This window comes from Zootermopsis nevadensis, unplaced genomic scaffold (genome assembly GCF_977971745.1).
Source record: "Zootermopsis nevadensis isolate Lab colony 2312 unplaced genomic scaffold, Znev_1.0 Znev_ptg000008l, whole genome shotgun sequence".
Taxonomy (NCBI): Eukaryota; Metazoa; Arthropoda; class Insecta; order Blattodea; family Termopsidae; genus Zootermopsis; species Zootermopsis nevadensis.
In genome coordinates, this window is record NW_028259140.1 from 2768068 (window position 1) to 2794130 (window position 26063).

General features: G+C 39.8%; 1 protein-coding gene across 2 annotated transcripts in view; it reads left to right on the forward strand.

The window, feature by feature from the left end:
• The window catches only part of Ncc69 (sodium chloride cotransporter 69), a 43903-nt gene that overhangs the window by 614 nt on the left and 17226 nt on the right, over positions 1–26063 (forward strand). Inside the window, exons 1-2 of one of the 2 annotated variants that reach the window (XM_022080888.2) lie at positions 1699–1807; positions 1982–2299. In XM_022080888.2, coding sequence (XP_021936580.2) covers positions 1787–1807; positions 1982–2299 — 339 coding nt within the window. In that variant the 5' untranslated portion in view covers positions 1699–1786. Of the gene's footprint in view, positions 1–1698; positions 1808–1981; positions 2300–26063 lie in introns of those variants that run through there. The other variant, XM_087344853.1, reaches the window with a different exon arrangement.

Consider the following 26063-nt stretch of genomic DNA (forward strand, 5'->3'; position numbering starts at 1 on the left):
TAGCTTCTGTGTATATTATGACAGATGCTTATTTGGTTTTCATGCTGTAGACAGGAAGTTTAAACAGTTTAATTTACATGGTGTTTTCTGTGTGACAGTTTTATGAATGAACAGTATCTCGGTTTTCGTGTAGCAACATTCGTGTTTTCGGTGCGATTTTGGAAAGGAAGGCCCACTAAATTCCCACAGTCTTCCGATTGTTTATTTTGCAAATGTATTGTTTTCCATTTGCACACCGATGATTGTGTTTATTATAGAGATGTTATCACAGACAGTTCATTGTTAATTGAGTCGGTACATCTGGTCGTAACCGACAGGCTAGCGGATACGGTAAAGCGTGAGTGGTTTGTTTCATAGGTCAGCACCGATCGTTGGCACTAGAGTAAAATTTTTGAAACTCATCACAGTGATTTTTTTTTCATTTTCCTGTTGTGTCCTGGAAGGTAGAGCATTCTACACAGCAACACCCACGTTTGAGATTTCTGTTTTGACGGCAGTGAAAATGTCGATGTCGGTTTCGTGGGTTGTGACGACGATTAGGAGGGACGTGCTGCTCTGACGATGAAGGCAGTGTGTTCCTCCGACACTCACAGTGCACGTTCTTCCTTCAGGGAGAGGGGCCAAATTTCACTACACAACAAAAGAAATAGGATGACTGAACTGGATTTACCTTTCTCTGGTTGTGGACCAACGTCACGCTGTTGCAAACAGGGCTTCTGTAAAAATGGGGGGGGGGGGGGGGGGATTTCTCGAGTAACTGACGAAGGTGTAGTAATGTTCCTAACAGTACGCAGAGGCCCATGGAAACATCTGAGATGCGAGAAGGATTCGAACTCGAGCTAAGCTATTGTTGAAATCTGTGAACATTCGATTTGTATCTTCAACAAAGGAACGTGAGAACTAAAGAGGGACCATGAACGAAATGATCTCGCATGCGAACTCTTAATTCAAAATGGGTAACATCTTTTCGCTTACGTTTCAACAGTGCCTACGTGCGAAAAGAGGAGACACAGTCACGTTCCGGAATTAATTACAAATTTAACTTTTTTGAGCAGGATTATAGTCGCTTAAATAACCGTGAAGTTTTTTTGTTTTTTTTTTACAATGTACGCCATAGAACATTCAAGGTTAACAATAGAAAAACATTTACTTAAGTCCCAGTGAACGTGGTGATACTAAAAGAACGCTTTCGTGCAGAAACGCTACAATTAGCTTTTGAAGCTGAATCTCGTCTAAATGTTATTTAATAATTCGGCCCGTACCGAAAAGAGAACACAACACCATTACAAAGATCAGCTGGTTAACGCTGTTTAAGGAAATAATCTTTGTACTGAGAATCATACGAAACGAATACGTACACTTGGGGGGGCGGGGGGGGGGCAAAATAGGGTTGTTGAATGTTAAAGTTGGTTGACATGTGATTACCAATGTCATTTGAAGGATAAAAATGAATTGCTGAGCGATATTGTACGAGCTGGTTTATATTTTAAAGCAAAAAAAAAAAATTAATGATGATTTGAGGTTTTCATAGTAGTTTGTTGCGGTCTTCCGGAAGACATGCAACATGCATGCTTGAGTAAATCATAAATATAGACCAGTTTGTAAGTGAAGGTGGAATAGGTGGGAGCCTACCACTAGAAACGAGATAGGATCCAGTTGTGGATTGGATTCATCTGGCTCATGACGGCTTCTTGTGAACCCGATAATGAACCTTTGGGTTTCATAACATTTGGGCAATTTCTTTACTATCTGAGCGACTATAAGCTTGTCAAGAAGGACTTGGTTCATGTCTCAGCTGCAACACCAGGTAAGATACAGAAAAGTTCCTGCCTTTTTTCAGCTCTTCCAGTGATTTCGGTTACTTGCTACCCAGCAGTTTTCATCTTCTGTACCCGCGTCGTGTGTTGGAGGCGTCGTAAACTCCGAAATCCGAAGTATGACACCCTTTAATAAGTCAACGAGGTTTCCATCGCTGTTACAGGTGAACCGTGTAGACGCCACGACTTCCAAGGGCGGTGGAGGGGTAGACGAGGAAGGTGTACCTCTTCGTGGTCGTGGCGACGACGAGGAAGGGTCCCGTCGGGGTTCGCTCGAGGACCTGCCGCGTGCCACCTCGCCCACAATGCTGCTGTCCCACACGTCTGAACACGACGGGTATGACACCCGCTACGCCAAAAGTTTTCGTCATTTCACCCGCGAGGCACTACCGCGTCTCGACAATTACCGGAATATCATGTCCATCCAGGCAGCCTACCGGCCCACACTCGACGAACTGCACAACGCCACTCTGCAGAGCAAGGTAGGCAGGCCCCCGCTTACTAATTGTAATTGTGACCATAATGCGAAACTGTCTTTGGAATATGATTTTCTGCTATTTTCGATATATTTCTACGTCGTTTTACTTCTGTAACCCTATTACAATGTCTTCAGTGTCGTCCTTAGGGCTTAGAAATCTTAAGTAGAAGCCCCGCACAGACTGCTTCGCCCCGGGACCCGCGCCTGTCTAGGGACTTTTCTGGATGTCTTTATCAATTAATTTTATAAATGTTAATTATTCGCTTTACAAAATACGTTTCATTTTACTGATCGATTATAATGAAATAGCTTCACCGTCAGTATGAATTCTTCTAACTTACTTATGTTACTTATGCATTGATATTTAAAAAAGAACTGGTTTTATAAAATATGCCCACGTGTTTTACTTATACAACATTTCACTTCGTGAGGGACGTTTAAGTCTGTTTGTTTGTTTGTTGCACGGAAATCTCTTGCGATAATTCTGTATGTGAAAAATCTCAGTTGAAGACATTGCTCGTCTCCTTGACTCAAGTTATGGAAAAGTCGGGGAGTATGGACAAGGCTTGTTGAACTCTGTTTCTGATTATGTAAGTTTTGTTTCGTATCGTCTTTGGTCCAAATCAGGTGGACGGCAGACATTCACTCTGTAGCAGCAATTGCAAGTGCAGATATCCAGCAGGTCGGTAAATGACCAACCGCCCCTCATGTTGGCAAAGGTTAACAACTGGTTGACCCCTTATAAAAAATGAATGCACTTGAGTTTCGTCATATAATAGTAGAACTTTTCTGAAAATCGTAGTAAGCCTTTAATACAATCCGTGGTGAGAAGCAGTTGTTGATTTTTAAAGCTAGTTGTACGCTGACGTTGACTCGAAGAGATTAAAACCACATAAGCCACTCACTACCAGACTTGATTTAAGTAGCGTAAAGTGTAGTTTTGGTACTGGCCTGCATTACGTTAGGCAAGTTAGAATTGTCAACGTAGACATTACTTGAATGAATTATGGTTAGTGCGTTGTAAGATACGACGTTGTTTCAGCAGCATGGGTTTGTGTCATACTCCATAAGGAGTACTCAAGTCCTTAGGAACTTCGATTCACTTACGCGCGTCTTACCGAAACCGAGAGATATAACGTCGAATCGTCATGAAGTCTGAGTACTTAAGGACGTGGAAGAAAGTGGCCTTGTTATACGTTAATGTAAGCTGACATTCGGTTTGAAAAACTGGGGGAAGTTATGAAATACCTCAGTAAAGGCACCTTCAGAATCTCAAACCATCCTGCGAGAGGGAATTTGATTCTCTTGTTCAAATAAATGAGTAATTAAATAGACCGAGCGTGTATGTTGTGTTCGTCAGAGACTTTTACTAGGGAGCCATTAATGGCCGGGAGGGAATAGGCATTGAGGCGGCACAATTACTTTACATCGGGTTTAAAAATAGTGGCATACGTTGAAGAGAAAAGTCACAATAATAAGTGCCAGTGTAACAGAACGTATGTCTCAAAATAACCACCAATGATCTGTGGGGACTGTAACGTCATCACGAATAACGCTCACAGAACTGTCCAGCTACACAGATGCCCACTGTGGTGGTGGCGGTGGTTTGGGGGACGAAACATATTTTTTTTTTAGTCACTAATTCAGGGACTGCATGGGGTATGTGGGTTTGAAACTGAATCAGCTGGCAGTTCCTGACAAACGTCTTTAAATAATGACCCAGACGTTGGTTTCCGTAGTTGGTAGAATGCCGACGATGAAAAAATTGACAGTGGAACCACGGTTCCGGAGAATCTGACGTAAATACGTCTCTGTATTTAAATTATATTTAGGCAATAAATACAATGAAAGGAAGGACCAACCACTTGGTCAAATTTCCTAGGTAACAACAATGCCGAGTAAACACGACGTTCCCTAGGTAACAACAATGCCGAGTAAACACGACGTTCCCTAGGTAACAACAATGCCGAGTAAACACGACGTTCCCTAGGTAACAACAATGCCGAGTAAACACGACGTTCCCTAGGTAACAACAATGCCGAGTAAACACGACGTTCCCTAGGTAACCATTGTTGTCGATCTGTTGTTACGGATCTTACAAATTTTTGTTCCACGTTTTCCTTTCACTTTTTTGCCGAATGACCCCTTCCGTATAGACGTATTTACGTCAAAAATCACAGATTTTGGAATGTATAAGAACATTCTTGTACACAGTTTGAGTAAGTGAAATGTTCCATGCGAAGTGACTTGCTAGACGTGTCTAGGGCCGGCGGGGTCCATCGACCGATTGTCGCAACATCGGAATGTCCAGTGTCTTCTGGGACACACCCACCTCTGGGACATCTGACGGATAGTTCTAGTTTTATTTAACACCTTATAGTACAGCGATAATTATTTGTACCAAATGCTGTAACAATCAGTAATTCTGCGTTTTGTCAACAGAGAGAATTTGTGGGTTCTGTAAGCCATCTAGTTAGTTAACCAGTTGAATTCTGTCCTAGAGAAGTGTGGTGTTTTCTCTGAGGTGGGACTGATTTTAAAATCCTATTTTTAGAAATTCAGACTCAGTCAGGACGTACTTCGAAATTTTATTCCAGAAAAGTACAAGACAAGTGTCTTAAAGTGTATTAAAACAGTTAGGTACCTACCTGGCTAAGAAGTATATTCAGGCGGCACGGATAATTTATACTGCAGCTACAGAGTGGTGGAAAAGTTTTTTTTTAACTCTTTCCTACGCGGAGGACGTACCTGTGAAGATATTTGTAAGGGACAGAAATTATTAAATTAAAAATCGTGATGAAAAAACCCTTATCCGTGTGAGTTTTCATTTCGAGTGTGTCCTGAGTTTTTCCACGACCTGAATTTTACAGTTGTTGAACTGGAGATTTTTTTTTTCTATCAAGGTTGTCTGGTCGCTGCCACCGAAATGATTTCATCCGAGTAATGATACGTTGTTTCTCCTGTCTGTATAAAACATAGTTCATTGGACCTAGAACTACAGGGTGGGTGGAAAGTAAGTAGGCATTAAATAATCTCTATAGGTTTATATAGAGGTTATAACCATTTCTCAATGCCTACTTACTTCTCACCCACCCTGTAGATTCGAGGAATGTCGCGTATAATAGTTTAGTTACCTACGCAAGTAAGAGAGGAAATATTTAAAACCCGTATTTAGGAGACCCCTATCTTCATATATATTCGCAGAGATTAGCTATCCTGACAGGTTAGTGGTATTATTCAGTCCCTCCAAGGCAAATGCTGTAAGCTACTTCACGAACACGGTTTTCCCCATGATTTACAATCATCTGTCGTTCTGCTCTGTACAGTCTGAGCAATTGAAAGCATCAACTTCTAACAGAACAACCAATGTCCAACACACTTCACTCTCCGTTTGCGCAATGCAGAAATAAATAGCAAATTCTGACAGCGGTGACTCTGGTAGCAAGAAATGCAAACGATTTTATGGTGGCGTCTGGGGGGGGGGGGGGGGGGTCCTCTGCGTTTGTCGGGGAGTCGCCTTGAAGATGTTTTCATGTTTAATTTAGTTAAGAAAAGAGGTTTTATAAATCTTATACTTTCAATCCGATCTGCAAACATGGATGTTGCAACAGATTGTAATACGCTAAACTGGCCTTTAAATAAATAAATAAATAATAAGAGATACATTTTGTCTAAATAAATTAACAATTTTAGCGCTGACTCATACTACGAAATTTAACCAACATCCGTTTTGTAGATAAAAAAATATGCTGGCTAATGGATTTGTAAGGCTTTCACGTCATGCGTAAATTTTACGTGCGTTATGCAAAGAACGTAATGGCCGGTGACATCAGGGGTGTCCCGCGGAGTTGGTCCTGTTCTCGATTTTGAGGACCACTGTTTGAAAACGTAGTGTCATCGCTTTTTACCTAGACACGGAACGCATAAATCTCTGCTCGTGTAAATACACGTGGTCATGGGAGTTGCACTAAAAATAGTCTTCTGTTAACAATTTAGATCGTGGGTCTCAAAAAGAGGTGCGCTGTGGGTACCCGTCTTGTCTCGGCCCATTTGTCGGGACTGGATACGATGATAGTACAGGACAGGATTTCTCAAATCTTTTAGTTTCCTGTAATATTTTACATTAAAAAAATGTTAATCCCAAAATCCGAAGTCGCAGATTAACCACTGGGCTTCAAAACCCAGCAGTAACTGTGAGATTTAACACCTGTTTATCTCTAAATGTTAATGACGATGGTGTTGAACTAATAATTTAATATTTTTTTTTTGAATTTTTTCGGTCATTATGTTGTTTTGAGGCAGTTTAATGACGAGTGAGAATCCCAAAAATTTAAATTAGTAATATATTACCTGGTTTAAGATTAAATAACAGTGTATTCATTGGTTCCGTACGATTCTCGGAATAAACAGCGATTATTTACCCAAAATAGCGTTAACCAATTAATCTTTAACAGTTATTTATTTTAATCCGTCTGATCACAATATAATTTATTTAAAATTTCTTATAATTCATGTTCCATATCGATTGATCGATCGATATGGAACATGAATGATATTTTATTATCTTAATTATAAGAAATTTTAAATAAATTATATTGTGATCAGACGGATTAAAATAAATAATTGTTATGATATTCACAATATGACGCAATTACACTATCTTACAATTAATCTTTGTATTGAACAATCTTATGTTTGATTTTTGAATTGAATTTTTGTTGTTATTTAGATGGACTCGGTCACGTACTGTCAAGTGGTTAGTGCATCGTTTTGAATGTTTGTTTATATCAGCGTAGGAATGTACATCGTGTCATTCATGTATGCTTGTAGCTACTATCTTATCCTGGCTGAGTCAGCACTCGCTTTTCTTGGTACTGAATATCTCTGCGTCGGGGATGTATACTTCTACCAGTTAGACCACAGAACCACAGGAATGCTTGTCTGTTCCTTTCCCCCAATGACCGTTGTTTATATTCTGTGATGTAATCTCTCGTAAGTCGAAGCTTGGAAATAATAATAAAAATCAGCTTCAGACTCCACGCATTGTCTTCGTTGTTATTTATTTCGTGAATAAACAGCTTAGTCTTTATTGCAATATTTTTGTTATAGTCTGTTCGTTTTATACCTACACGACATTTCCTGATTTGGAAGTATTGCTGGCGGGGGAGAGAGTTTATTACTCGTGTAAGCAATCAACGTTTCTAGATGGAACAATCAAATACCAGTAGAAGTTTTTATATCTTGGAACGCCTATGAATGGTGTAATCCAAATGGCAGTGCAAAGAACAAGATGTGAGAATTTCGTGGTTCATAGGCGTCAGTAATTTGATTTCACTAGAGATTAAACCAGTTTTCAACCGCGGCCCGCCTTTGTGTTTTACGCGTGATGAAGAAAAGTTACCTGGTATCAGAAACAGGCTTTGTCTTTATCAGTCAGGAACTGGTCAGGGAAGTGAAGGTCGAATCAGGAGGTGGGAGACAAAAAAGTTTAACTCTCCGCCTGTTTCTTAAACCTTGTTCAAGACTAAGCAGGTTTTATTTAGGTAAAGTGGCAATCCGTATATTATAGGCATGTTTTTGATAAGTCTGTAATTACAAACATGGCTACGGAGCGTATCTTGGAGGTATATCTGGCACGTGAAAGATAGTCACGATATGTAATTAGGGAGTGATTTCTTCACACAAAGTAATTATATATTTGTAATATCTATTTACCACTACGATATTTACAGTTGTAAGCTCCATTCAGGTTCACTCTGTGACTATATGCTTATAAACTTAGTTTGCAAACCCATCAGTATAAATTGTAATTTATTGTTCGACTGCAAACTTACATTACCTAAATATACCAGTCAAGGTTAGTAGATATATTAATAACGCTGGCGAAACTACGGAATATTCTTGTTGAAAGTCTACGTAAGGAAACGTAGGCTTGTATGAGGGTTGCCCTGATCTCCTGGTTGTATAAATTTGATATTTAATTTTATTCCTTACAGATGGTGGGTTATTTAATATAGGATATTTATTTTTAGGTTGAATTTTGCTAGGCGAAACGCCTTTACCAGGACGGGGCAAGTATTTAAAGGAAGAGGCAATTGAATAAAAATTTTCTTGGATATTATCCATCGTCTAGTAAATATAAAACGTAAAACGACGTTTCGGAGATGGGACTCTATCTCCGTCTTGAGGTTCCTACATAGTTGGGCCCACTAGATAGAGCTAATCCCTATCTCCGGTTTTACCAAGATTCCTTCTGAATATAACCCTTAATATTATCTTGGTGCTTATTTTAGCAACTTTCGAGTTTTGCAGGGACTCGGCGGATACAGGCCGTATTGAGAAACCAAAAACTTTCGATAGCCAGTGAACTGGTTATGTCTCCACCCCACGGAATGTTGATAATTTAAAATTTTTTTCTGAAAATTTTAGTTACAAATGGAAGATGTGATAAGGAACCAAACTGGAAATCAGCGACACAATTATTTGTGCGAATCAGTTTAATAAAATTGAATTTTTATTGGATGATTAAAAAGATAAACTGAATTAAATCTCAGGTACCTCGACATCGGATGATCTGGTTTGGGTGTAAAATCGGATTGGTTGATACTTTTAATTTTGTTGGGTTGGTCAACTGTACTCAACTTTGCGCCTTACTTAACGACGCACTTTACACTAACCACTGTCTAGGATACATTTTTCTTAGGTTTACAACAGTGTCAAAAACATGCATTTTACTTAAATGTTGTTTACAAAATTTTCTGCATTCAGTATTTGATGCTGTCTTCGTACTGAGCTTCCGAACTATAAAATGAAGGGAATTTTTTGACTAGCTGAGGTCTTTGTTCCGTGTTCGAATATGTTGTTTGTGGAATACATGTCTGTTCGTTTCTCTAAAATTAAAGAGCTTATACGCTGCTTCTCCGGCATTTACGTAGAGTATCTTCAGGATGGTTGTCATCGATCGAGAGTCAACTCGGTTTCTCCTGATGTTATTCAGCTATCCTTCCCAGGATTTAAACTGTCATCGCCTGAAATAATGTGGGCCAGGAATAGTTTCATGACTTAACCATTTAAAGCTCAATGAAACTATGCATAAGACCTTTTGGAACCCTCTGAAAGTGGTTTTTTTTTTCTTACAGTGGGTTTCGTATGATTCTAAGAATAATAAGCAGCGATTTATTTCCGTAAAGAATCGATTATTTGTGTTTTCTGTGAGGTAAGCAGGCTACTGAATTGTTTAATACTATTTATATGAACTTCGACTTGAGAATGTTAGAGCAAGTGAATGTCGTTTTGTGCTATTCCCCGATCCAAGTTTGCCAGATGTTCAACGTTTTTGCTGTTTGCACACAATATCTATGTTAAAATGATACTGTAGTGTACAAAGTTTACTGACACGCGGTGGGTGGGAGATTATAGATGCGATGTCAGTGCAGCTAACAAGTGAGTTTGTAGATTGCTTATTTTATTCTCCTGACCTTACTGACTCCCTTTTGAGCTTTTTAATAATATCTACGAACAAGGTCAATTTTATTTGTAACTGCAGAATTCGTGTCACTAGTGTTCTCTCGTTGTTTTCCTATTGCGACTGCTACTGAATAAATAAATGTGACAGGGCTGTCCAAATCCCTCATAAATCACGTTTTTACACCTCAGGTGTTATTTGCTTTTGTGTGTAAGTGTTGGAACAGACATCATCGTTTCATTTATCAGTGATATTTTAATACCAAAGTACGTTTTAAATTTGTTCGACATCATTTGAAGGCACGAAATGTTTTTCGTTCTTAATGCTTCTTGTAACAGAAATTCAAACATTTGAAGACCTATGTTGGAGAAAAATAAGGTTATTGTATGTAAATTCGGGAGCTTGCGAAGTAAGCATGTAGGTAACTTATTTCCTGTTCATCACTGGTTGGACATTATTTATTATCAGGTAGACTACATTACAGGACACAATTAGAATTCTCATATTCTACATTGGAAAAAAGTAGTTTGATTTTTTTCATGCTCTGATGCCTGTTTAATTGCATTTACAGTGGCCTTGTGGTTTTCGTCAGTGTTCTAGATGGAAAAGGGCAAAATGATCAATTTCGCAAGTGATTCTTCCATTACGCGGATGAACTGGTGTAGAGTACAAATTAGCAGGTTTTATTGCACATCCTGTAGTTATGTTTTTATGGATATGTGACGTCCGTAGTTTTAACACTCCGTTAATTCATGCAGGTTTTTTGAAAGTACTATAAAGCGAAATCACTGTATGTATTCTGAATTAAAGAGGTGTGTCATTTATAGACTTGAATGCCTTCTTGCGTAATTACAATTTCCAACCGGAAGTTGTCCCACCATGTACGCTGTGTACTTTCTTCCTTATTCTAAATTGATATTACACAGTGCTCTTAATTTCACACAGTATCGTAAATTTCGAATATGTATGTAGTCTCAAATAACAGTGCGTGGTCCTTGCTTCTGTCGAACTGTGAACTGAAATGTATGTCCTACTTCAATGTTAGTATTGGCTGAAGGTGTAGAGAATTCGTAAGTCATATAAAATTGCATAGGAGGATAATATTAAAATTGATGTTGAAATTTGGTCTGAGGTTGTGATCTGGGGGTCATCTGGTTCAGGATAGTGGCAGGCTGTTTTAAACAAAATAGGCATGGTTAGATTCACGCTTCGGCTGTTTTATCCCCTTGAAAAGAGTTTACTGTACCTATTGGGTAGGAGGCTGGTTGGGTTTCGGAACTGGCCTGGACATGAGGGAAGAAAGATCCCTATCGATAATCGAAGCCCCTTTGTCCAGTTCATTGTCGAGTTGTGTATTTGTGACCCACACGATGTCAGTTGCCTGTCTGCTTTTATGTTCTTGCATTTACAATTATGGTTACAGACGTACTCGTATAAGACATGCCTCGAAACACGGAATGATTAAACCAGTATTTTTCCTTCGGTGATTACATTTAGGTGGTCGTAAAAGTTTGTCGGTGTATTAATTAAAGATTTCGTGATGAATGTGTAATTTTGTATCAGGCAAAGCGTGTTTAGGAAAAGTTCGACTTTTCTTGGCGTACGATTTAATCCTTGACCTTTCGTCTTGTAGAGGCAAGCTTTGTCAAACAAGCAGATGGATTCCGTGGGTGGACAATGAGAAATATAAACACACAGTGCCGATACATCATAAAACTACCGATTTTATTTTCCGAGTTGCCAAAACACACTGCCCCGGGGGGTCTGTGAAGAAATGTTTACGAAGATAATAGTTAATGCAAGAGTTCTCAACCCGCGTACATTTTTACTGTCTTTATTGATAGGAAAGTTACTGTAATATTCCAAAGTCACATGAGACTGAAGTTTATTTACGACGAAATGCAACTTTATGCTCACTATTTCCATTATACGTAAATATTTCTATATGGAAATTGTACGTGACCCAAGGGTTATCTCACTGCACTATATTTATTTAATTAGAAAATGTGTTAGATAATTGTAACACGATTACATCAACGTAGTAGAACTTGAATGTAGAATTTGTGGCAAGGTCTGCTGGATTTATATTTGTCTTGTCGATTATACAGGGTGATTCAATAGGTTAGGGCCGAACTGAAGGAGCGTATAGAGGGACTCAGAGAGAACAACTTTCGAATAGGAATCCGTGTCCTCCGAAGTTATCCTGAGTTAGTCGAGGCCATTAAAGATAGGGAAGTCTGATAATAATCTCTGAGTCCCTCTATAGGCTCCTTCAGTTTTGCCCTAACCTTTTGAATCACTCTGTATTTAAGCGAGAAAAGCGTGGATAACAGGGTGCTGAAGAGAATATCAGGACCTGGAGAGAGGATGGAGAGATTTGTACAATGAGGAGCTGAATAATTTGTTCTATTCTCTAACTAGGCCTAATATATATGTAGTGGCGCTGATTCGTTTACTATACAATGTTTATTTGAATAAATATAATATTATTGCCTCCTTCTTCTCTATTAGTTAGGATATTATTAATTTTATTCTCCTATGTGCATGTACGCCACTGTGGTCTAGCTGTTAGAACGCTGGCCTTGTAATCCTGGGGTCTCGGGTTCGATTCCCGGCGGTGCCCGAATTTATAACTTGTGTTGGGCAAGGCCGTGGTCTAAGCAACACGGAGTTTTCCTCCGGGGGCTTCCCCGGTTTCTCCGTGGTATCCCAACAATTACTCCATTCACACACAGAAGAAGGCAATGGCAAACCACTTCTGGATCATCTGCCAAGAACGTATATGAACAGGTCCCAGTCCCAGTCCGAGAAAAGGATGGAAGGATCCTGTTCATATGGACCTGTCGTCAGACAGAACACTAAATAAAATAATAAAAAATATGTGCATGTAATTCATATGTGTACTTTCCAGTGTTTCTTATTTTCACAGCATTAGTGCAATTCATCATTCTCTTGTAAGCTACCTTTTCATTAACAACAAGACATTTTCTATTATAAAATACAAAGACAGATAATTAAGTGTACTGTAATTGCCTTTATGAAGAACAGAATGTATGGCATGTGGCGTCAAACTTATATTTATGAGCTCAGTTCAGCTGTAGACTTTTCTCACTAATAAGTCAGTATCGAGAAGAAAGGTGTCTGAAATTAATTGCACTCCGGAGTAGAGAACACATTTTCTGCTGATGTTTAAATAGAAATGCATGAAATGTTATTCAACATTGTGGCGTACGTGCCACGTTCGTCGCTGCTTAGGATGTGTTCCTGCAACTTTTATTGTTCTCTTGGATGGCGGTGAAGCCGTCGGCCAAGAGAACAGGTAGAATCAGTCAGGGCACTGAACCGTATTCAGCACACAGGTATAACGGATAGAACGATTTCTATTGTGACTTTTTTAAAGTCTTTTACTACTGAAAATTCTATTTATGTGGAGCATGCCACACTATTTTATTTTCTAATATTCATTCTTCTAATGTGTCTATATGATAAGAAATTGTTAGTAGCTTAGTTGGTTAGTGACAATTTGCTGTTGCGGGATGTTGGACCTAATGAAAAAATATTTAAGAATGTTTGGTTGCCATGGTAATGCTCTTCATGTGTTTTTTTCTCGCCTTTTTTATTTATTTAGTGTTCTGTCTGACGACAGGTCCATATGAACAGGATCCTTCCATCCTTTTCTCGGACTGGGACCTGTTCATATACGTTCTTGGCAGATGATCCAGAAGTGGTTTGCCATTGCCTTCTTCTGTGTGTGAATGGAGTAATTGTTGGGATGCCACGGAGGAAACCTCCGTGTTGCCTAGACCACGGCCTTGCCCAACACAAGTTATAAATTCGGGCACCGCCGGGAATCGAACCCAAAAGACCCCAGGATTACAAGGCCAGCGTTCTAACCGCTAGACCACCGTGGCCATCATTTATATATTTAGTGTTCTGTCTGACGACAGGTCCATATGAACAGGATCCTTCCATCCTTTTCTCGGACTGGGACCTGTTCATATACGTTCTTGGCAGATGATCCAGAAGTGGTTTGCCATTGCCTTCTTCTGTGTGTGAATGGAGTAATTGTTGGGATGCCACGGAGAAACCGGGGATGCCCCGGAGGAAAACTCCGTGTTGCCTAGACCACGGCCTTGCCCAACACAAGTTATAAATTCGGGCACCGCCGGGAATCGAACCCGAGACCCCCAGGATAATATTTATGTCACACGCCACAATAACCCAACATAGTCAACACTGAAATTTCTTCGACTGTACTTTTTACTCGGATTTATATCCGACGTGGCATTTACCTTACATTATTTTATCAGTCAACAGATTATTGACATGTGTTGAATTTGAACTCCATCCATTCCACTCAAGTAGTTAACTGTGATTACTTTTATCACTAACCTTAATTAGTCTTTGCAGTACTGTTTCGCCTTGCCAGTGAACAGACTGAGACGGTTCTATGTGTTCAGGAAAGATTACGTAGCGTCTTACAAATGGACTATTGGTTTAAGTAAGCAGGCAGGTAGCTTGCAGACTGGACTTGATTAAAATGTTTGTCCCGTAGTTTACTATAAATCTGTAAGGTGAAATAAGGGAAAGCAATCGGGGAATCATAACAAATTATCACACTGTTAAGGGTCATATAACCATACTTGCTATCCATTTCCTTTTTCATCGTGGCTGCAGAAATTAACGAAATTGCGGTCGGTATATCCGCTTACCCGACCGACGTTCAAACCTCTTATATCCTGAAGGCAGGGATTCTCAATCGTCTCTATGTCTACGCCCTTTTCGACTCGCGGACCGGAAGTTATAAATGAGAGACAGTTATATTAGAAACGCTGCTAAATTAACCCTACTATTAAAAACAGGTCCACATATTACTTGATATTTTTTTTAACAGGCCAGGAGTGAAATATCTGATACGTTTTTTTTCCTGGTCAGTTTTTAATCACCGGCTAATTTATGTATTGTCTAGAGCAGTGGTATTCAACCTGGGGTACGCGTACCCCCGGGGGTACTCGAAGACATCTTAGGGGGTACGTGAAATTTAAAAAAAAATATTATTTTATGACAAACACTGAATAATCAGTAATGTAATTTATTTAATTTATTTTAGATGTAGATTATATACTATGTATAACTTGAATTATACACCAACAACTTTGGGGGTACGAAGTTGAAGAGAAATTATATCTGGGGGTACGCGAACAAAAAAGGTTGAATACCGCTGGTCTAGAGCGCTATCACTAAACCATCCGCTCGTTGGACGTTTCCTGCCATAGTGCCGATGCCACTAAGTGATTGTTTGGCCTTGAAGCATGTTCTAGATTTGACAGGCCTGCCCCAGACATTGGACAAGAGACCCTGAAATTCCAATGCCGGCAGAGTTGGCTACACGCCTTAACTACTACTAGCTTTCTGCTATTCTCACTGACTGAACATACTTCATAGGTATATTACACTAAATAGTAATGGCCTTAGTTATAATTAATTCGGGCGGCATATCCTTTAGCAGGCGCATTAATCCGAAGTTTTGGAGTGGACCTCATTGAACTTTTTCATACGTATTTTTCTGTACTATAAATACCATTAGTTCATACAAACGATAACCAACACCCATGATTTTAATAGCATGTTAATTTCTTAACAGGAAAATCTGAATTATTTTTCTTGTGGCTTCCGACGCGCGGGCCGTAATTTACCTACCCCTGTCCTAATTGCACCTGGCCACACAGACCGACAATCTTGCAGTTTTTCACTGAATTACAATCTAATTAGCTAATTTCGAACAGTGCAATCACTTGTTTGTGCACCGAACATGTGACCACTAACAAAAATGTCCACGCACTATGTTGTCCTCGGAACATTGCACGCGTAACACGTATTTTGAGTACAACCAGTGACTCATTCGGCTATCGCCTTGAATGGGAAAGACGGAGTTAAATTTAAACGTCACTGGCTTGTATAAAGAAATAAGGATCTGTTTTATCGTTGTCGATACAAGAACGGAAAATTACAAGTGATTAAGTCTCGCCATGCTAATGATCTTGATTGTAGCTTTCTGGCGGTTGGAAATTTTACTTCAAAAATTTTGTCAATACATCGTATCGATTTTGGTCTTTTTGTGCTGTAGCACCGTGCAGGGAATTTCGAAATTCTTGACTAGCTGAGACACTGCCTACGTCTCAAGAAGGATTACGCTCCATCTAGTCGAGTAAAATGTTTTCTCGTTTCATTTCTATTTCATCTTCATTCGAAGAACACGTTATGGGCTCATCCATGGCTGTAAACTTAACACCAGTGAGAATCGGTGTACCACAAACAGGGTCTTCCGCACTTCCCTAGGGTCCAAGATCGCATAGGCCTACGTATTCTTTTTCGCACGTTCGGTGTTAACAGCGCGTTATCTTTATTATAAATTAAATAGTCTTGTGTATGTCCCGTCAGATTTGACGGGAATTAAACTTTCTTGTGTTGAACAGAGAAACAGTTTGTTGGAGCATTATCTTTTAAAATCGAATTGAAATTATAGAATTTATAAAAATCTCTTTATGAACTAAATTAAATGTGAAAATATCTCTATGGCAGCTAAAACCAGACCCCACCAGACTTCGCCATAGGCGCCACCACACCTCATGTGTTTTTCTTGATTCGTGAAATTTTAAGGCCGGACAATGTTCATTCTGAGAGATCACAAGAGTTTCGTGACTTAACTGGCGAAATGTCAACATTTTCTTTCTGGACTGTGTTGTAGCCGGGATCATTTCCTGTAAAATTAATGTTCATCTGTTCTCGTGTTCAATAAGATAGTTTCCTAATGTTATTCGATTGAGCTTTTCTAACAGCTTTTGACATAAATCTTATAATGAAACACTTGTACCTTTTAAAATCGTCTTCGTTTTATTTTTCTGGCATATGAATCCATGAATTAGGTATTTTGAGGCAATATATAATCTCTCTGAAATCAGGTATTTTTCCCTGTAGTAGGCACCCCGGCATACATCCTCTTAAAATTGATGCGAGATACTTAACGAGATAAACCACTTATGTGATTTATCTAACTGTTGATATAATCATTACGCAAGCTCACAAACTCCATGGAAAAAAAAACTGCTTCCGAGAAGCTAATAGTCATTCTGCTAATCAAGGCTGTGTATTTTATGATACTCGAAAAGAAGAATTTTAATGCTGTCATCGAAGCCTGTCTTAGAAAATTATCTTTTTCCTTGAAGTTTTACAACCAGATTTTATCACGCCCCATGTGTATGTCCCGCCAATGTCATGCATCTTGGCTTAATTTACAAAGATGGCTGTCTTCTGGGTTGTAGCCCCGTGTAACCTGGTAGAAGTTTACCGACGTAATGTTACCACTACAAAGTTTTACTTGCGTTCTGTTATTTCCTAGGTCTTAGTGTCCTCCGTACTCCTGATAAAGTTATACTCCAAATTCTTCTTCGCTTAGGGTCAGATACCAAGTTTGACGTCAGTGTAAAACCCGCTAATTTGTAGTTTGTGTTTTAACGTTTAGATTTTCAGATAGGAAGCTTGAACATTAATGATAAGGCGACTGATAACAAGTATATTCCTCGAAAGTAGTTTACTTTTACACAAGAGAATTATAAATCTGAATTATTCACTCATAATTATCTGCCTCTTTATATTTATTTAGCGGCGTAGAATCCTCTAACTTAACCACTAGTAATTATCTAACTAATTAAGGTTCAGAATAGTGGATAAATAGAAGACTAACTTCTTGTACAGCCTGTTGGTCCTGTACCAGGGTTGCGTATGAAAGTGATGAATTGGCAGTTAGGGGCCGAGTGTAACCTTGGATTGGTTACTTGGAACGTAATCATATTAGTGTTCCCAGACACATCTGAGGCCGATGACACTGGCATTCTTTGGAGTTCTCTGCACCAAAGTTCATGTAGCGTATGTCTGTCAGTCCGAAATCGCATAACAGATTCTGAGTGAATTTGGTATTGCAATCTACAGGGTGGGTGGGAAGTAAGTATGCATTAAATAATCGTTATAACCATTTCTCAATGCCTACTTACTTCACACACACCCTGTACATTAAATGTAGATCACGAATCTGATTCTTGTCTGTTTTTCTGAGCAATCATCTCTCTTTTATATTCATCTTTATCAAATATTTCAAGTAACTCAATCAGTTCATGGTGCAAACAATAGGTACGTTATATAAACTTTATTTTGAATTATTTTTATACGCTGTAGGGTTTAACGAAACACGAGACAATTATTTACGTCTCTCTGCATTTTATTTGCATTGTCTGGCTTTTCAGCATAGCATTTATATCTGCAGCAAATGAGTTTTGAAGACAGGTGATACGTGGGAATGGCAGGTTACTTTTCGAATCCTGGCGTTATCCATATCGCAGTGTTATTATGAGTCTGTATGATTCCATAATAACCACGGTGGTCTAGCGGTTAGAACGCTGGCCTTGTAATCCTGGGGTCTTTTGGGTTTGATTCCCGGCGGTGCCCGAATTTATAACTTGTGTTGGGCAAGGCCGTGGTCTAGGCAACACGGAGTTTTCCTCCGTGGCATCCCAACAATTACTCCATTCACACACAGAAGAAGGCAATGGCAAACCACTTCTGGATCATCTGCCAAGAACGTATATGAACAGGTCCCAGTCCGAGAAAAGGATGGAAGGATCCTGTTCATATGGACCTGTCGTCAGACAGAACAATAAATAAATAAAATAAATGATTCCATACTGGTTTAACCAATTTACATACCAGTGGTAACTGTATGTACCACCAGCTTTTCCAATCAGTCACTGGATATTTTTGTGGGTTTCGTATTATTCTCACAGCAAGCAGCGATTACTTCCCTGGACAGTATTAACCAATTGATCTCTGTAATGGAGACGTGTTGTTTTCTTTGAGGTAAGGACTGGATTTGTAAATATTATTCACGCGTTAATAATAACTACGCGCTTGTTAATGTTTGTTCCAAGGACGCCCGTTAATTAGAACAAGGAATTAACTGCCCTGACGAAGGTTTTCATGATTTCTCTCAGTCCCTCCAGGACAGGACAAGGTTTCTGTTGGAAATAGGCCGTGACCAGGCTATTTCTCCAGAGGTCAATAAAAAGGGCACTATGACCCTTTAGAAGTTTTGGAAATCATTCTGTCAAGGAAATAAGGTCTGTAGTTTCACTGGATTTGACTCAGTTGCGTATTTCTTAGACCAGTCTGTACACCTTCTTGACAAATCTGGTTTTGTTATGCAGGTATAAGGGTGGAGTCATGAAGGTGACTTGCATGCATGTACGGGGGCTGAACTTGGCGTCCCAGGGCATGTTCTGTGGGATTGTAATTGCTTAGCACCCAGTTTCATATTAATAAGTTGGCCGTCTTACCTCGCCCTGAATTCTCATCTCACTAATTTGCGGCTCGCGAGCCACATGCGGCCCATCGAATTTATATGCTGCCTAATTAATTTATTGAATTTTACACTACGTGTACCCCGAAATGTTCCAATTTTAATAAATTTTTCAGTTTTAAGATGCACGGAAAATAGATACTTGTGTACCGCTGTTTAAATAAAGTGGAAACGTGTTTGTGTTATTCACATTTGTGTGTGCTTGTAGAAAAACAGAGGAATGGAAAGTTTATGCTAAGCGTTAGCTCAGAATTTGTAAAAGTAGGCGGTCATCGGTTTTTCCAGCCCATGTGGTGGCCTCCGGAAGTCACCCCTTTTCAGAGCAACCAACCAGAAAGCTAACTACGGGCGGAATCCTAAGTTGAATGTGACAGTCTTGTGGTGTATTCTCGTAGAATCTGACCGACGTTTTTAGAAGGACGTTCTGCTTTCATTATTAATCGCCCTCATGATGGAGACAATACGCACGTCTGAAACGTCCGCCAGTTTCTGCGACACTGCACGGCGTAGCATCTCAGAAGACAGTCATCTCCATAATCGCCCCCAAGAGAACCTGAAATCTCACAGGCCTCATGACTGGCATGGACAGATGATTGTAATAAAATCCACGAAAGCTTGAATCCCCTGACTGAACCACACGGTACCACGACAGTCTCAATCAGTGGCACTTTAAAGCTGCAATTGGTGCAGTGTACTGACGGTGGTATGGCTTTGGGTGCAGCACATCTGAATGGCTTCTCACTTGCAGTACAAGATAACTTTAGAGACGCAATTTCATCTCATCATACTGCGTCTTGGCAAGATGCTGTATCACCGTCATAACGTCATTCTCGCTTGAATTCTTTCAGTATTGTTCCCTTCCGAGAACCATTGAACCGTGACGTAATAGATTATTTCGTTTGTGATTACCATCATAGGAGTCTGTTAGAACCTCTTTCGACATTCAAATAATCCAAGAATTATTCTGAGTACTGTGAGGTGTGTCGCTCATGTCTTATAACGAATATTCCATCACTGCGAAACAATATTAAGAGAACATATTTTTCCTTGGAAAATACGTAATGAGCTTATTCATCTGGCTCAGGGTCCAGTGGCAAGGCCTTCCGAACAAGGTAACGAATCTTTGGGTTCCATAAAATGCGAGGAATTTTATGGCTCGTCGAGTAAGTTACCTCCTCAAGGACTGTGTTCCTTGAATTGTCTTCGTTCACGATAAAAGTGTTGTCACAAAGTAACACTTATCCTGGAGGCATGACAGAGCTTATAATTACATTATCTTGTTTATTTTTATCATTTGTGTTTTGTTTAATGACGCTGTCAGGTGCTGGAACTATACAGCGCAGAATAATGGCATACGATGATTAATGGACTGGATGGAAAATGGAAAAAATCGGACTCGGCCTAATTTAAGGTAATATCCCGGCATATGTCTGGAGGGACTGAGTACAACCACAAAACTTGGACGCGACACTCGGTTTTATATTTTAGATTCCGGATTTTGACATTTGTGTGATGAAACTATATAAAAAAGCCAACTTTCCCGAGAAAGAGAAGACGATTTCTTCAAATGAAAATATCGGCCTATTGTACGTAATTTCTAAGTCGATATAAAATTAGTGCTACCTGATGCTGGATTCTAGTGACAACATAGTACTGATATATTGCACATTCTCTTCTGCTTTTACGCAAATAATTCTCTGTGAAATGCGTGTCAGTAATCTCACATAACTTACCCTAACCTAACCCGACGTGATCAAATTCAACTAAATCTCTCTCGTAGCAGCTGGAAATTGCGTACCTCACTTAACCCAATCTATCCGAACGTTATCTAACCTAACCCCACATAACGTAACATAGATTTTGCCTAACCTAACATGACGTAATCCAACGAGGTCAAATATACATAACTAAATTCGCCTCTTAGCAGCTGAACGTTGTTCATTATCTTCTGCGCACGCGCACATGGTCGAGGAACGAAATAGTAAAAATCCCATTCATTCTTCCTGGAATTGTGACGTTATGGCATGCAAATGTGAGCTTTTGTCACACTATAAATAATATTCAAATACTCACGACTGGTTTTGTGATTTTTGTTAGAACTCCAAGGCAAACAGGTTAAGATAGGATGTGCAAACTGTCATCTGTGTTTGAAATGATGGCACGTGACAGGGCAAGATATCACCGTGTCTGTTTGTACCGAGCGTTCCTGGAAGACTATCAGATACGTAACGATATAGATTTCAGATGCCAAAACAGACTGATGTCAAATTCAGGGGGGGAAAACCCAAGATTAGGCTGGGAGAAGAATGCACGACGCGCATTTTGAATAGTACGTTTATGTCGTTTAAAAATGCTAGAGAATTTTTTTATTTTATTGTTTGCATTGAAACCTTCATCCATAAACTAAACGGCAAGTTATATTAATCACAATTATCACAAAAGAAATAATAGTGAACTACAGTCTTACGAAACGGTACCCAAATGTAGTTGCCGATTGGTTAGGACTCATGTTTCGTATTTAGGAGGTCTCCGGTTTGAATCTCTCAGGATTATTATGCCACAACAGTTTTTTTTTACATTATCGATGTTTGTCTGATGGGATGTGGACTGTTAGGGAAAGACCAACTGTTCGGTGGAACGTACTGCCTCCATCTTCGGTTGTGGGATTGAACGACGCACTGCACACTCTTGCGATACCGAGCGTCACGTGACGATGGGCATCGCGAAGTTCAAAGTTGGTTTGTCACAATGCTCTGTGGCACGTGTCTTACCTTCCAGTACCTTTCCACTCTTATGACTTGTTCTATCAGACAAACCTCCCTCTGCGTGCATGCAGCGTACATGGCGACTTCTTGCTGTGTTTTCTTCAGTGTTCAACAGACACTCTAGTCTGTGTCATTGTATTGCTAAGTAAAACATATGTTGTTATGAACTTGTCTTATTCAGAAGCAATAAATTTATCTCAAATTATATGAATGAGACTTCATTTAAATGAGAGAACAATAAATATCGTAGACGTATTTTCACCCACGTGTGCGAGAAAAGAATAGTTTAATAGGTTACTTACGCACGATCGGTATCTGGAACAAACCAGTCCGAGGCGACTGATGTCTCGTTTAAGCTGATAAATCGGTTTTGCAAGAGAAATCGCCAATTCGTTTACCTACAAGTTCGTCCTTTTCTACATAATTTTCTTCCATTCCTTATTTTACGTTTGGGTTCTGAACAAAGGTGCTTCGGAAACACTGATTTTTACTAGCACGACAGTCCAATATTACAAGCCTTAAGATTAAACTAACTAACTAGGTGGCTTGCCGAAACCGAAGGTTCATCACCGAATTAACCAAAGCCCTCCACCGGACCCTGTCCTGGACCAACAAAATCCAGTCTCCTTCGACTCCTATCTACCATAGATCCCGCCTGAGATTATCCTCCCATCTACGTCTAGGTCTCCCCAGCGGTCTCTTCCCCTCAGGCTTCCCAAATAGTGGACCCAACCAACCAGATGGCTTACCGAACTCGAATGTTCATCACCGAATTAACCAAAGCCCTCCACCGGACCCTGTCCTGGGCCAACAAAATCCAGTCTCCTTCGACTCCTATCTCCCATAGATCCCGCCTGACATTATCCTCCCATCTACGTCTAGGTCTGCCCAGCGTTCTCTTCCCCTCAGGTTTCCCAACCAATACCCGGTGCACACCTCTTGTCCCATCCATGCGCGCTACATGCCCAGCCCATCTCATTCTTCTCGACTTAATCACCCTGACGCTTAAGATTAAATATCATGATTAAAGTATCGTGGGAGAAGTAGCTTTATTACTGTTGCTGCTGACTTGAAGTGAAGTCATCTGTCTTGCTAAGCGTGAAAAGTCCATAATTTACGATGCATCAATTTCGTTGCGCGAAATTTACCGGCATCCACTGACTTTGAAATGTGTAATTCTCTGTGTTTGAGGCGGTGCTGACTGTTGTTATATCAGTGGCGGATGAGGAATGTGAGAGACAAGGGTAGCCTAATTAACCCCTGGCATTCTTCTGTGGATAGGCGATAGTATCACCATTACACAAGTTTCCGCTCGGTTTACGTCTGGTGCCTTCGTTACAGGAGAAAGCAGGGTCGAACGCAGGACTGGTTTCAACTGTTTCTCTGCGCCTGTTTTCCTTCTACCCGCAAGCTAGTCGCGTAGGCGAAACGCAAGGTTTTGTCCCGGCTACTGTACGAGAGACGGCGTATCAGAACAGATAATATTACATAATGAGAGAGGTCACAATCAATAGTTTCGCGTGATGTAATTAGGACGGTTAAATCGACAAGAATTGGTTATCGCGTGTAGCATGCATGGAGAATCGAGAAATACGCACAGAATTTTGGCTGGATGCCTTGCAAAAAGGAAGTACTTAAGGGAATTTAACTCTTGTAGGTCAGACCGAACGTGGTGGCCGAGTTGATACTCCTAATTCGAGTTTTGGAAAGTCCGGTTTCGAATCGTGGCCCGGACACCGGCTGGACTGTCCTGCCTTGAATTTATGCAAGTTTTTCTGGAACATTCCGTATATGATGTAGCAGATAGTGATGAATTGTGACCTCGATCTATCTGTAGTGTAATAATACAAAAAGTTACAGTACGTCACGTATATACCTGCAATTTAAGTATGGAGCTTGGCTTCGAGCAGGTAATTTTATTTATCTCCTCATACAAGTTACTGCATGTATCATAATGAGTGTCTTGCAATGAACTGGTTCGTTTATTAATATAAACTTGTTACATATCACTGGTTGGCTGTTGTATGAAAGTTGTTTTGACCATCTGATCTGTGAAATTTTAACCCTTTAAAGCTCCAGCAGTCTTCTGGATTCAGATGGCGAATTATTTTGCACCCATGCGACTGTTAGTTTCTGGACTTAGGTATAGAAAACCTCTTTAGGAAATTTAGAAGTCAGCTGAACCTGTACGCTGATTAAACTGCATGAATCAGTATTACAGACAATTATTGAACCAGTTTCGTCACAAGCAGTCCGTGAGAACTTGTCAGATGTGAACATGGCGACAGCCCGAAATGTTTTCTACGATGATGGTAACTTATGAAATATCCATAGCTTTTATTATCAGGGATGATTCCTGATGATGAGGACCGAGACGAATGTCGAAACGTCGGTTTCTTACGGCTACTTTACGCTGCTGATTGCCTATGAAGATTTCATTGAACTGATGAATCATTCATGAACCCACGTACTATTAAACTAACAAGTTCTAGAACTCCCCGTCTTCAAAATTCACCACTGTAACTGAGAGTAGGTTAATTTTAACACTCAGACGTTATTTATAATGTTAGATAATGAAATGAAATTTCTGTTACTCCGGATTCAAAAATCCTTCTGAGTAAACTAATTCCGTGGAACGTGGTCTTCCTAGAAAACAATTATAATTACTTAAAACTGATAAATTCTCCCTCTGCCCTCTTGTTACGGGGTTTCTTAGGTCATCTCGACTCCTTGTTCTCAAACACTCATCTTATAGGGCCCACTTAAAGTGGACAGACAGTTTGTGCACCAAGTTTGAAACACTTTACGCCTGCTTTGATTATAGTGTTTCAAATTACGAACTATTCGCTTTATGCTAGTAGCTGTATTGTGGTTCTGGAATTGAGGTCTCGGTTTCAACGCTGCAATGATAATTTCTGCCCTTCCTTCGTGCTTAGTCTCGCTTTCGCCATTGTTCACTTTCCTTGTAGACACCCTTTTCGCTGAAACCGCAAATTAATTCAATTGCAACAGAGCGATTAGTAAGGGTAATATTGTGCCGTGGTAATCAAGCTTCGTCCTTGTTCACGTTTTGGTTTATTTATTTATAAGTGATTTAACGAGTCTCCTGTACCATTCTGTTGTGGTTTGTTCAAGTACATATAAATCTTACCATCTCGCATGACAAACTTATTAAAATATTAACAGTGCATTTATTCTATACAATTAATCCACGTATTACATAATCATGTTTCGGTCGCTTGTGGCCATCTTCAGGCTAACGCAAAACGTAATTTATAACCACGGTAATTGTGATCTGCATAACGTTATTGTATGTGTACTAATTACTACAGGATCCTTTAGGCCGAAACGAGTAGTTTATATACAACTAAGTAATTTAATACATTTGTTGCAATAATTTAAATTATCTTAGAACTTAGTTATTTCCGGCGTCAAAACGCAGAATAGCTAAAACGTTAGGATGATTAATGAATAATGAATTGGACAGGATATGTAAGGTAGCGGTCATTGTCTAATTTAAGGTATGTCGCATCATTTGCCTGGTGGGACTGAGGAAAATCACGAGAAACCTAACTCATAACTGCCGGTCTCGGGACCGAGATTTGAACCTCGGACCTCCAGATTACGAACGTGGGCTTCAGCCCTCTGTTTTATCAAAATTTTAACGACTTTTTTCCCATATCGGATATTCAGAGAGCAGTTTCCGCCAGTAAAATAGCCTACCCGTCGTGCAGTAGTGCTCGATGTGTTGCCTGGCTGTCAGGTCTCCCTCCTGTGATCTGACGAGCGATATTAATTAGAGAAGTCTGTTGTTGTCTTTGGTCTCATATCTAGACAATCAAAAACGTGAATTTACGATTTGGTGACCTACACTTCTGCTGTTCATGAGCTTTAGAAGATAATTGTTCTGAAAAATCAGTAGCAAAAATCTGGCTTCGGTCACTGTGAAGACGTCTTTGTAGTTTATTTACTTTGTAAAGGGATAAGATATTAGCCAACTAATTCACTTGTAGAAATAACGTAGGAAGCGTGCGATATAAATCCGCATTTCAGCGTTACGATGGATCGTGTGTCTTCGCATATTTCATTGGGTGAAGTTGTTTAAGCGATCTGACTCACATAATTTTTC